We start from the raw sequence: 13,519 nt of genomic DNA, 5'->3' as shown, positions 1-13,519 counted from the left end.
TGCTTAAACTAAACTTCCTGCCAACACTTTTGGCTGAGTAATTCCACTGCACACTGCTCTGTGAACAGCTTGTTTCAAGATTTTATTTTACACTTTAGTTCAGCCTGTATTAGCAAAGCTTCCTTTCTTTCCTGGCAAAATGTCCAAAACAAAGTTGGCTAAAACAAATACTTTTTTGTTTCTACATAAGATTTTAAATAAATGTGTAGGAATTGATGACTGTCATTCTGAGCAAATGCCAGGAGATTATTTCTGTACAGTTTATATAATATCAGTGAAAGTTACATACAAAACATTAAAAATAATGCAATAGTATTACATCACATAGTCTGCTTTTATATATAAGAATGTTCTATTTCAAAGATGTTAAGTTCTGGAGTATTCAGTGAATAGAATCAATTCTTAGATGACCACTAATGTGATGATATTATGTGACCAAGTCACACTTATTGGGTCCTCCACAACAGTTGTCATGAGACCTGTAATGAAACCATTGAAAGGGAGACCTTGCAAAAAGGATTTAAATTCAGCTGTTACCAGTTGGGGTCTGAAATTTGAGCCACAAGCTCTTTTACAGGAGCATTAAAAGGAAGGCAGTCAGAAGTGCTCTATTATTACTGCAAAGTAAGTACTTAAAAACATAAACACACAGTAGATGCAGAAGGTCCCAGTTTATATATAAACTAAACCCAGGAGATTTACAAGCACGAGTTCTGAGAGTTCTTTGCTGCTGTCTCTGGAGCAACAAGTAGAGCCAAGGCAGGACACTGGCAAGAGGAGAGAAGGGAGGAAGGCTGCAGGCTCTGTGCCCTTTGGTAGGCACAGCCCAAACCATAAACATGATGTAAATGCACTGTAGAGTTGTCCAGCTGTTTGTATAAATAGAGCAATACTTCTGTAAACTTTCTTGCCCATGGCAGACTTTGATTTATAACATTATATAGGGGCTACACCTCGTTTAAAATGTGAGGAATTTTTCCACTGACCCAGACTGAAAATGCCACCACCTTCTCTCAGCAGCAGAGAGGACACGTTTGGCTTGTTTGGTCCCAGACAGATGGACAGACAGAACCTCCTGCATTTTTAAATATCCCCCACAAGCAGTTTTCTCTATCAGTCTGGCTAAACTCTGCATATCCAATCTCGACTGTGCCAGCTGCTTGCACAAAAACTGCCATGAGGTTTCCCAAGCACCCCTCCCTGTAGGTATCACCTGCTAGAGAGGGTGTTCCCTGTCACCCAACACAGCTGTGCCCCTGTCCCTGCACAGGCTCTACCCTCCATGTCCTCTTCATATCAGCCCTTCAGGTCTACTCAAGATAAACTAAAATTGTGCTGGAAAGAAAGTGAACAGAATTCACATATGAAAAGCATTGTGTATAATCACTCAACTCTTGTAATTTCACTTCTTAGTCTTTTGGTTGTGTTTATCACAGTCCAGGGAAAATCTGTTTACTGTTGTGGAAAATGGTGTTTCCTTCATGCAGGGCATCCATATAGTGAGAATTAACAAATTATAATCCAGTTTATTTTAATTCTGACTGTATAGTTTCTCTTGCTATGTTCGTCATACTAGAAAAGTCTGTGTCTTCACTTTACAACACAAAGAACTAATAGTATTGTACCTGTGGATAGAAACCTATTTTCTACACAACTGTATTTAAAGAGAGATTATGAAAATTGCTGCTCATCTTAGCTGGGTTTTTTCCAAAGATTTTGTATTATTCATGTATTATACCACTGCTACTCCATGCTTTAGCAAAGCACTTCAGCACAGCCTTAATCTAAGTTGGTTTATGCAGTTACATATTAAGACTCAGAGAGAGCAGAACACTTAAACATGTCTTTTTAAAGTTTTGCATTTTACTGAATCTGGGTATTAATATATCACAATAAAATCTAAAGAGCATGACTTGGTTTTTAGCTCTCAAGTATGAAAACATACTTATGCCACCTAATAAAATAAATCATATTATTTATTACTCTATTTTACATCCTGTTCCACAGCGAGCTAAATACCTGTGACTTTAGAGCAAAGGCACAATTACAGACTGGCAAAGATGAATTGTTAACAACTTGGAGAGAGTGCCAGAGGGGCCACTGAAGATAAAAATTATGCATCTGCAGATAACTTTAAATCCCGCTTGGAATTACTAACTGCCACACAGTACCCTCAGGAGCATCTGGGCAAATGAGAGGAGACTGTGAAGTCCTTGTAGATTACTTTGTTTTCCAGCAGGCACAAAAACCAATATGACAGTAAGGTAATGCTTATATGCAATATGAATGGGAACAAAAAAAGCCCCAGAACAAATGGTGGATGCAGGTGCATATTCTAGAAAATAAAAATGGGAGTTCAGACATGATGGGCAAAATGCCCTGGGGCGAGGATTTCACTCCATGAAACCAAGTCATGTGTGTGCACACAGCACATCCTACAACTGCAGCAGGATGGGGAGGAACCTGCTGGGCTGCTGAGAGAGCAAATTTCAGAGAGAAAATTCAGGGCCAGAGCCTCTGGTGCCCTGAAGTGTCTGTTGTCACTTCCACCCACGTGGAGTGGATGTGAAACACGAGGGAGGCGAGAGCTGCTTTGGGAGGAGCCCACTCCTTACTCACAGTCACGACAGAACCATAAAGAGGCCAACTGAGTGAATGTTGATAATTTCAACAGAACTTAAATAACACAGATTTATGGAGGAACCTTGTCCGGGTCTGAATTTTACCATAATATGACATTACCTCTTGGAAACCAAGTTATGTACAATTCTGACTAATATAATTCTCAAATATACCACAATTATACCTCATGATAACTTCTGTGCTAGTACTATGAGAAGCACAGAGGCAGAGAAGGAGGATGCATCAACCCCCATTGAGTGACCCTTCCCTCTGGGAAGTCACGTGAGTTTAAAGGACAAGGATAGAAGTGCCCCAAGGCAGGGGCCAAGGGAGCAGAAATGACTCTGACCCACTGCTCAGCTGGGCTCTGACTTGTAGAGGCTTGAGAAGGGTTGGTTTGTGTTTCCTCAGGCCAGACTGCCAGATTCCACTGCCCACTGAACCGAACCCAGCTGTGCCCAGCCCCTCCAGCCCGGAGAGCCCATCAGGGCCACATGAGGAGCAGCCTGGCACTCAGTGCCCAAGGTGAGCCAGCCTCACACTCTGAGCAGAGCAAGGTAATCCTGGTGCTACAGGGCATGAAGGAGAGAGAAATGGATGGACTGCAGCTACTTAAATTCCTGCTGACTGACTTCTCACATGACATTCTACCTCATCTTCCCCACCTGTGACAGTGTGGCCAACACTGTGTACTCTGCAAACTGTTCCAAGTTCTACCAGAGAAATTTTTTTTTAACTGAAATGTAATGCAAAGCTCTTCTCATTCATACCTTTCATTCTCAGATAAATCTAGACTGCCAATCCCATGCAGAGAACTCTGTGGATTGCTGTTCATACATTCCCCAGCAGTGGGATTAGGACCTGTAGAGGGTCAATCCAACACCTTTTCCTGCCAGCAGCAGGATTAGGATCAGCCCAGGGCTGATCAAACCCCTTTCCCTTCCAGCAGCTGCAGCCCTGCCCTTCCCCAACCACAGCATCCCACATGGGAAAAAGCACACCAATGTAGAAACAAATGGCTCATTCTCCATAAAATTTCACTTCCAGGAACACTATTGAAGTATTGTTATCCTTTTCTACCAGCAACTACAAATTTCCAGCTCTATCTTTTTCCTACATCTCTTCTGATGGTAATTCCTGAAGCAGAACAGGGCATTAAAGTAGTTAACAGCAGGAAAGAACTTGAATTGGAAACAACCCACAAAACTGCCAAGAGGATTTTTCAAAAACCATGTTTCCCTCTATATTCATCTACTCAAATGCTACTTCCAAAACATAGAGATGTCAACACATTTAGAGGGGGGAAAAAAAAAGGATGTTTCTCAGCTGCCTCCTCCACGCATGTGCTTAGAAGCCACTTTGGTCCAGTCAGTGCATAACTCTGTCCATTCCATATTTAAAACCCAGATGACAAACACACAACATTCCAAGCTTGATCAAATTAGGCACTAATGATAAAGGGAGGAAAAAAGACTGTCCAAATGAACAAATAACACTATGGATATTGTCTGATCTCCATTCTTATTTTAGTATCTTGCTAAAAAGTACATTCTAATTAGTTATTTGTGGATTACAGCTGCTGGGTTATTTTTCTGGCAACAATATTAGAGAAGATAAAACTGTGGGGCATTCAAGTTTAATATTATTTTTGTTACAGAAATACGAATGTTACAGATCCATGAATTTAAACCAGAAGTGTTTTAATGTGGAAAAACACATCTAGGAATGAAAATATTTATTTTCTTTAGTTCTGACCATTGATTTCAGAACACAATATATATGGAAACTGATCACCTTCCATTTTTCAAGATGCTGAAATGAAAATTAAATATTTGTGACCATGGATAGGCTGTACCTGGTGCTCCCCAGGAGCACAGCCACCTGCCATCTAAAGCTTTTTCATTGTCAAAATTTCAGTGTTTGCAATTTTAAGGCCCAAATCTCATTAATACTAAAGCCCTTTATAACATTTTTGGGAGTTCCAAAGTCTTTTAAGGTGGGTGTAAATAAAGGTCTGCCTACAGCTTCTTACCCCAACCATCCCCTGCTAAAGGGCTGCAGGACAATGTTTGTCATACTGACCAATTAAAACGTTGCACTTATGTGCATAAACCACTCAGTACTTGGTCCACATCACCAGAAAGGCACTCCCCAGGATATAGTTCTACAATGTTTCAGTCCTCTATGTTTCTGACAATAATAACTTGCTATTTTATCTTCAAGAAAATCCATTAAAAGAACCTTGGCAGCTTTTTAACCATCAATGGTTAAACCACCAATAAAATATTCTACTACTCTGAATTCAACTGTAAATAGGTTTGGCTGCAAACTCTCCCCTCGCTCAAATGCCAGATTATTATCCTCTTAAAAATTTTATTTCCTATTTATTTACCATCAATGTTTCAATTTACGTACCACAGTGGAATTTTTTTTTTTTGCTAACTGATATTCTCCTCTGTATGGACAGGCATTTTTGTACTTTCTGGTGGCATTTCAATGGAAATGCAGTCCCACTGTACAGTGCTGCCTCTAAACAAGTCAATTAAAAGTTGATTCCTAGCTCCTGTTCCCTCCAACATGATGTACAGTGAAGATAAAAACAAGATAGGAGCAAAATAACACTTCTCACAGTGTGTCAGAGTTGTCCATAACTAGCTGTCATCTAGTTTTGTCTGCTGCTTGAGCTGGTAATGAAATAATGAGTTTTATATAGTCTTCTATTAGCAGCCCAGATGGGCCAGTCTTTGCCATGTAAAGTTTAGCCATAAACAATCACAACTATGAAAACAGCAGCTCCTCCTCAGCTAAATTACCACCTTTCAACCAAGAAAGAATGAGATACTTTGACCAACAGCAACAAAGAAGCAAAACAGTCTCTTAGGGAAAGCAGGAATTCCTTGCTCATTGGTAAAGGAATATTCATAATGCACATGGAAAACTATTTCAACCTTTGCTATATTTAAACTTGAGTTGTTGTAGAATCAAAACCTCAAACCTTTCCAAGGGCAAAACTTCTCTATAATATCAGTTGCATCTCAAAGATCACCCTTAAATTGTGAGTGTTAACTTGAGTTGGGGTTTTACTCACAATTTTAATCACTCTGCCTTGAAGGTTTGGTATCTAGTTCTGCTGCACTACAACGAGGCAACACAAGGTGAGGAGATCCCTTTGAAAACTTGGTACCTACATCACTGAGGTCTGGAAAAGAATAGCAGCAATAACCACTCTCTTTCTGCCAGTTTATTGGATGGAAAATAGCTCAGTATAATATGTGCAAAGCAATTCATAAATGTTCCCTTCTACTACCTTTACATAAGCTAAAAATACATGTGTTGTTTCGGCACTTCAGTGCCGATCTGGTCACGCTCAAGCTGTAAAACCAACAATAAAAAGAAAATGAGGGAAAATACAAGACACACACACACACTTTTAAAAAAGTAAAGCAGACCTTTAGGGCAGGCTACGGGGCTACTTCCATAGAATTTTAGAGCAGAAACATCTTCACACCTTTTGAAAAGGCAGCAGCATCTCTGAAGTGAGAAAGCATTGGACAGAAAAGGAACTGGGAGACTTTGGAAACAACCTGTGGCCTCCATCATGGGAAAGATCTGAACCATTTGGATTTTCAGATACATTGGCAAGCTCTGGGCAGGTGTGAAGGTTTGCCCACACACATGGAGCTGTGGAGATGGGATGACAAAGGACAGAATACCACACTGTTAAAGCTCTCAGTTACCAGCTGCATGTCACACCTCCTGTATGCCCAGTGATTCCTTTCTCTCATATTTATGTATCTCTATCTGTGCTATGAATAATTCTTTCCCCTTGAATATTACATTTCTTACTTAAAAGTGCCAGAAAGAGCTACTTCTGTGACACTGTTTGAGATTAATTAACTTGGTTTCAACATTTTTGTCCAAACATAACAATGAACCATTCACTGTTCTCATGTTGGACATTAGAGCCTTGATATCCTTCTCTTCTAAAAGATTACTTTAGCTTGAATTATCTCAGGCTGTGCAATGATATGGGAAGAAGAGTTATCAGACCTTACAGACCATCGTTCAACATATAATTCAAGCCCTGGCATAATTTAGAGTTCCTACAGGACAACTCTGTGTTATGCCACGTAATAAGAGCTCAGAGACTGCAGAAGCAGCAAGACAGAAAATGAAGTGCAACTGTGCTCCAAGTCCACCTCTGGCCCTCAATGCCAGGAGATGCTACATCAGATGCTCAATACACAGTGGAATTCCTGGATAGACAAGGCTTTTTTTACACTGTTTTAGTTGTTCATGATATATGATTTATGACACTTGTGTGCTGCCAAGCAGGGCAGAGAAGCTGCATCATAAAAGAGATTTGCCCCTTTGTGACTGGATGACATGGCAAAGGATGAAAATAAAATACTTTCAAATAATATGACAGCTTTCCTCCACATTATCTCCCAAAAGCCAAAACTACAACAGGTAGTACATCAATTTATAGGAAGGCACAAAGATGTTGACCATGCAAGTTTTATAAAAGTAATTTTGTTGATGGATGAAGAGAAAATGTACATGGAAACCTTCGTAATCAATGGCCACAACATCTTCATTTTCTTACTTAAATCAAGTATCCTGCAAAGGTTTGAAAACAACATTGTAGCTTTTTTTCTGGAAATTGATTGTTAATATCTAGAATCACACACAAAAAATTCCTCGTGGTTCATACAAATGACTATGCAAGGAAGGGTGGCTGCCACTATGGGCTCAACATCCCACCTGAGAACACCAATGCTAATTAATCTTTGGGGGTATTATTACTCAGTAAGGAAATTCTGGACATCGTATCAACAATAGTTATCTTTTTTATATATAAACAGTGTAATCCCTGGGCCATGATTATCTGCATCTTCAAAGGAACAACCACCAGTGAGGTTTTATTACAGCATTCTGTCTACAGGACATCACTTCCACTGCCCTGTGTTCCTTCCATGCTGAATAGGACCATTAAAAGGACAAAACCTCAAAAGTCACTACCAATCATGACTCTTTTTCCTCAGAGACTACAACTCATAAGAAAAAATACGACTTTGAAGGTAGACAAGGGCTTTCATTTCTTTCTAAAGAACAGAAACGGTTTTCGTGGTACTTCAACCTGTTCTTATTTCTCATTTGCATCTGCAGAAAGAAACTACATTCTCTTTTCAAACCAGAAATTTCAAGTAGCAAAAGCCTGAATTCAGTATGCCAAGAAAACAAAAATATTCAGTTTATGACATTCACAGATAAATTATTTCTCAAACACAAGGGTCAGTAATTAAAAAAACCCAACACATTAATTCCTAAATCTCAATATAATTTCTTCCAAACCAAGCAATCTCTCATACACACAGCTAACTGATTGGTAAAAAATATTAGGTCTAAAACATTTTGAAAATATATGCACATCTCTTTTTAATATATTAAATTACTTTCCATATACTAAGTCTCCAAGAAATTCATGCATGTGAGATACCAAAAAGTCAATTGTATAACTTCATTATTTATTTTAAATAAGAAACACAGCACAAGTGCCACATTCAGCATAATTTATATTTAAATGTTATGTAAATAGCAAAGGACATGACACAACATTCAGCCTATGTTTAATAAATAAGTTTATTAATAATGATAAATTAGTAGTCAGTTCAATTCAGTGACTGACATCATCCCTTTGAACAGCAGCCCCTAACAGACCCTAATCCAAATAACCACTGGAATCAGTAGGAGGGCCATCACAGGTTAAACAGACACTGAATCAAGTGTTTGCTGATGTTCAGGAAAGATCCATGCACAGAAGATCTGGCTTGTGTTTTCAGTGCTGAAACAACTGACTGAACAAGAAATTTTAAAAAAAAAGAAACTAAATACTACCGCAATCCTTAATTTACATTCTGGTAATTTGCAGCACTAGAGCTCAACTAATGGGTTTTTTAAGTAACATGTTGAATAAATAACCAATGCTGAAGTGCTAAAAATACAGTGTCTGGAATGCAGTGTTGAGGCAAACCCTTAACAGGCTTCGCTACACCTTCCCTTACTTGGACTGTTATCCAGCCATCCCAGCTAGATACTATGTTACAAAAAAGAGTGTGAAAAGGACGGCAGAGGAAAGATACAAAGCATTAGTGCCAGTCAGATATCTACAGATCGTAATCCTTTTTACCACGACGACAAATGGTGAGGATTCCTGAGAAAAATAAAAATCCCTAGGAAGAAAAAAAAGACTAAAGCATGTACATATCCTCATGTGGTTAAAACTATATGAAACTACAGCTTTAACCATGCAGCAGAAGCATCCCACCATTCATTTATTTACTTTATTCCACCCTAAAAAGGAACAAAATAAGAGAAAAAGCAAGCAGAGATGGTATCAGTCTGTACAGTGTTAGGTATTAGTGCTAGAGGGAGATGGAGAGCGATGGGAGCCCCTGCAGGACTGATCCCACTGGTTCAGGAGCCTGGGCTCCCATGTCTAAAGAGGAGGAAAGGAGGGGGAGCTCTGGGAGCACTGACAGCTAAATGCATGGCACAAGGAGCTGCACAGAATGGGACAGCTTCTTTCTGTCTCAGGATATTACTGTCAGAACGGCCACGAGGACGATGAGCTTCAGTTTTCCATTCTCACTGTGGCACTTTAAGAAGTGCCTAATTTGAGGAGAACTGGACAGGTGGCACATCACGCTGAGCTAAACAGATAAGTGTGAGATTTAAATGACAAGAGGCAGCAGGTTCTGCTGTTCTAAAGGGCGAGAGAGTGAATTATTCTGATGGTACCAATGGGCACAAGTGGAAGGTCAGCCTGGGGTGCTGCCAGTGTCACCCGGGTGCCTGGTAGCAGATGGTGCCAGTCTGTAGGGATAAAGGAAGGGCTGACGTTCGCTGTGAGCTGACAGCAAAGCTATTTGCTCAGGAATGAAAGAGCTTTGAGGCAGGTGCAGGCAATGCAAATTAACACTGGTGCTGAGCTTCCAATGTGAGTGTGTCACCAGTCCAAGGGTGGATCAGTCGGGGAGTGCTGCAGAAAGCGCAGTGAGACCTGGCACTGCCAGGCTGAGATGCTGCAGGTGCTGCTGTCTGGGGGCTGCAGCGGGGACATGGCCCAGGCCAACCTCTGCCTAGTCCCATGGGAGCTTTGGAACTCCCTCTCCCTGTGCACCTCCAGGCTGGACACTGAGATGACCACCAGGACCCCTGACCTCCTCCTGGCAGTGCCTTGCCTGCGCTGCCTGCGTTCCCATTCCCGGACTTACGCAATGACTGGAGGGCAGATCCAGCCTGCAGAGAAGTGGAACAGCGGGAGACACAGCCAGCCTGGATGCCCATGGGGGCTCCCTGGTGTGTCCCAAACTAGAGAACTGGCCACCTCCCCACTCCTGCCTCCTGCAAAACAATTATTCCAGCATGCCCAACATGACAAATTAGCAAGGGAGCCAGGGCTTCTGCAGTCGAAGGGAGTGTTTTCCCCAAGAATAAATTGTTCCAATCCTTTATGCTAGACACCTGGTCGTGCCTATTCATTAATTGGACAAGCTCTGGTGACAACTGAAATTACTTGACTTCTACCTACTGGAGGGAAGAGAGATCTTTCTAAGCTGAAAATAAAGGTGGAAATCCCAGCTACCAACAGAGCTCTTTGAACAGGGCTTTTTTTAAAAGAAAAAAAAATTCATTTTCAGAGCACAGCCACCCTAAATCTCATTTTAAAAGCAGAAGCACGTTCTTCACTGTTATCCCTTTCTTTGCAGACCCTGAACTGTGGCACCAGAACATGACAAGTCCATCAGTGAACCGCAAACCCTTTAAGATTTGCCACATCAGCTGAGTTTAAGAACTTCAGGAGCTATGAAATTCTGGGATCACAGCAATCCTTCAAATAATTATCACAACCAGGCACATTAGCAATTATCAGCATCTGCCTTATCAGGACACTGTGGTTATTCATTGCAACCAATATATCAGAATTACAACACAGGTGTTGGAATTAAGGGGGAGAGAGAAACGTTTGCCGATTTCTGTCACAACCCAGTCACAAACACATCATTAATGTATTTTTCAACTACAATTTTCATTTAACTGTACCTCTTGCCCCTTAATAAGGGGAAGCCTGGGAACCCTGTACGGTATTTCCTCCCCTCCCTCGCCCTTTCTGTGCTGCGTACCTGAAATGCAGACGATGAAATTCGCTTGCAGAAGAAAAAGCACCTCCCAAACAATTTCCATCCTCCGATTCTCATGCCAAGTGCATCCCTCGGCGAAAAAAAATAACAAAGATCAATATCGCAGTTTGAACGATCCCAGCAAATTTCCTTTCGGACTTGCAGACTGTATTCCCCAGATGTGCTGACAACACATGTCCGAGCTCTCTCTCCGCACGGCACAAGCGAGATCCCTTCCCTTCCTTTGCCCTCCAAAAAAGACCACGAAGCCAACTGCCAGCACCGGGCTCTTCCTCCACGAGCGAGAAAAAAATCCACCAGATTTCCCAACACGACATAGACAACAAACCCCAACCGATCCAATCCGGAGAGTGTCTATTCCAGGGCGGCCAGGTGCAAGCGAACCCCAAACTCTGCACGTCTCAGCGGGGCAGTGCCGGCATGCCAGGGAGGGAGGCGGCCGAGGGAGGGGGATTCCCCTCCTGCTGCTACAGGAATGAGCGGAAAGAGATTAATACCCGCTGCAAGGCGCTCGCCACCCCCGCCCCCGCGGCTCCCGCAGCTCCCGCGGCTCCGAGCGCGGCTCCCCAGCCCCGCCGCGGATGCTGCAATCCCGGCGCGCCGCGGCGGCTTCCGACAGGCGACTGCAGGGGTCGGGCTTGCCCCGCGCACCGAGCCCCGGCCACGGCCGGGATGGACCCACCGCCCCCCGCGCCCACCCCCGCGGACCTCGGGGCCGCGGCTCTCGGAGGTGGTGTGTGTGTGTGTCCCCCCAAAGCACACCGGCGGCGTCCGCAGCCTGCGGGCAGCCGGGGCTGAGCGCATCGCCGGCCGGCTTCGCTGAGAACGCTGATATTTTAAAACTTGTTTAAACAAGAAGGGAAAAAGAATTAGACCCAAAGTTCTTGTCGGGTTGGTGGTGGGAGGGCAGCGAGAGGCTCCAGTGAAGAGTTCGCGAAGTACCTGTGCTGCAATGCATAGCTGGTGGCATTCCGCTGCCACAACAGTTCTGCATAGATCCAGCCCCCGCATAAAAAAAAAAGAATTAAAAAAATACAAATAAAGCAGTATCAGGTTTGGGGCAATCCCTTACTTACCCCCAAATCCTCCTGCTTTTTATCTCTCTCAGCTCATCGGCCGCGCCACTCCCGCCTGCAGTCCCCAAAACCAATCGAGGTCAAGCTCCGAGCCGCTGGGCTGCAGCCGCCTGCCTCCCTGCACCTTTAGCTGTCAGGAGGTACCACCGCTGCCCGGGGGCTCCCCCTCCTCCCCTAACCCCGGCTGCGTTTCGCCATGTCCCCGAGCCGCACACGGAGCTGCGGGGCCCGCGGGCGGCAGCGCCGGGCACGGCGGGGCTGGGGCGGCGGCGCGCACCGGGCGCGCTCCGCGGAGGCGGTGCCAGCGCGGGCGGCGGCGGCGGGGCCGCTCTGCGGTGGGACCGGGGCCGGCCGGAGCGGGGGCGGAGGGGGAAGCCACGACCTCCCTCCCTCTTTCCTTCCCTCCCTCGCGGCCAGCTCGGCGGTCTTGTCTTCTCGGGCGCATTCCAGGAGATGCTGCTGCTCACTTTGTTTAAAAAAAAAAAAAGTGGGTCCGATTTTATTTTTCTCTCCCACTCCTTTTTTTTTTTTTTAAGGAAAAAAAAAAAAGAGGCGCACCTGGCGCAGGGAGAGGCTGGTTCCCTTGGCTGCGGGTGGGGAAAGTGGGCGCAGCGAGGCAGCGCTGCCGGAGTCAGGGGGCTGTGGGCTGCGGAGCTGCGCGGCGCGGGGAGGTGGGCAGGGGCTGCCCCGGGCCGCGGTGCCCGGCGGGTGGCTCGGGATGTCGTGGAAGAAGGGAGGGGACAGGGACTTTGGGCTGCGAACGAAAATCCCGGCTCAGGGCAGGTGTGAAAAGATGCATCCTGCGACTGCGGATGCCTTCATTGATCCCAGTAAGGCAGAGGGAATGAGGAGGGAGAGAGATGCTTTGGGTATCAAACTGATATCCCAGCTCTTGGCAGGTGTGCAGAGGTCATCTTACAAACACTCCGGCGGGGGATGCATGCATAATAGGTTGAAAATAGATTGGTTTATAAACAGTTCTCCAACCTAGGGCATACTTTTAAAACACACGTATGGATTCTAGCAGAATGAGGATGTCTGGATCTCTGAATGGGGAGGGAGAGCACCTTTACGTGGAGAAACCATAGGCTGCATTGTTATTTTCATCATCTCTGAGAAATGTGTAGGAGTCATAGGTTTCAAATACACCTGTGGTATTTCATTGCGGTAGATCAGATTTCTTGAGTGCTTCAAAGCAACCGGATGAGACAAAATCACTATTTTGAAAGGAGGGATTATACTGCAGGCACTTAATGTGATTCTTGTGTTCATTTTGCTACTTCCCAGGGTGGTGTAAGTGCTCTTTGCACTGCAGCAGTCTCTGCTGATGTATATACTCCATCTCTTCTCATGTATAAAGAGACTCAGGATTTTATTAAATTAGTTGCCATCATCTGCCCAGTGAGAACAGTGAGGCTGGACATGAGACACAGTCATTCAAGGCTTTAGAACAAATGGCTTAACTTAAAGAATTCCCACATATATGGATGGATTTTCATTAAAAAATGGGGCTGTGGAGCAAGAGGGAATTCTTTTCTTGACAGGATTGCAGAATGCTGGGTACCGTTTCTATAGTCAAGTTTCAAGCATCCTATGCAATTCTTTTCTTTATGCCTT

General features: G+C 43.9%; 1 protein-coding gene across 2 annotated transcripts in view; it reads right to left on the bottom strand.

The window, feature by feature from the left end:
* Nucleotides 1-12,228, bottom strand: part of CA10 (carbonic anhydrase 10) — a 176,773-nt gene extending 164,545 nt beyond the window's left edge. Inside the window, exons 1-2 of one of the 2 annotated variants that reach the window (XM_071573875.1) lie at nt 11,903-12,228; nt 10,809-11,293 (exon numbers count right to left, since the gene is read on the bottom strand). In XM_071573875.1, the coding sequence (XP_071429976.1) occupies nt 10,809-10,869 (61 nt within the window). In that variant the 5' untranslated portion in view covers nt 10,870-11,293; nt 11,903-12,228. Of the gene's footprint in view, nt 1-10,808; nt 11,380-11,902 lie in introns of those variants that run through there. The other variant, XM_071573876.1, reaches the window with a different exon arrangement.
* Nucleotides 12,229-13,519: the final 1,291 nt, after the last annotated feature.

This window comes from Pithys albifrons, chromosome 19 (assembly GCF_047495875.1).
Source record: "Pithys albifrons albifrons isolate INPA30051 chromosome 19, PitAlb_v1, whole genome shotgun sequence".
NCBI classification, from domain to species: domain Eukaryota; kingdom Metazoa; phylum Chordata; class Aves; order Passeriformes; family Thamnophilidae; genus Pithys; species Pithys albifrons.
This window is presented reverse-complemented; position numbering and strand designations above follow the sequence as displayed.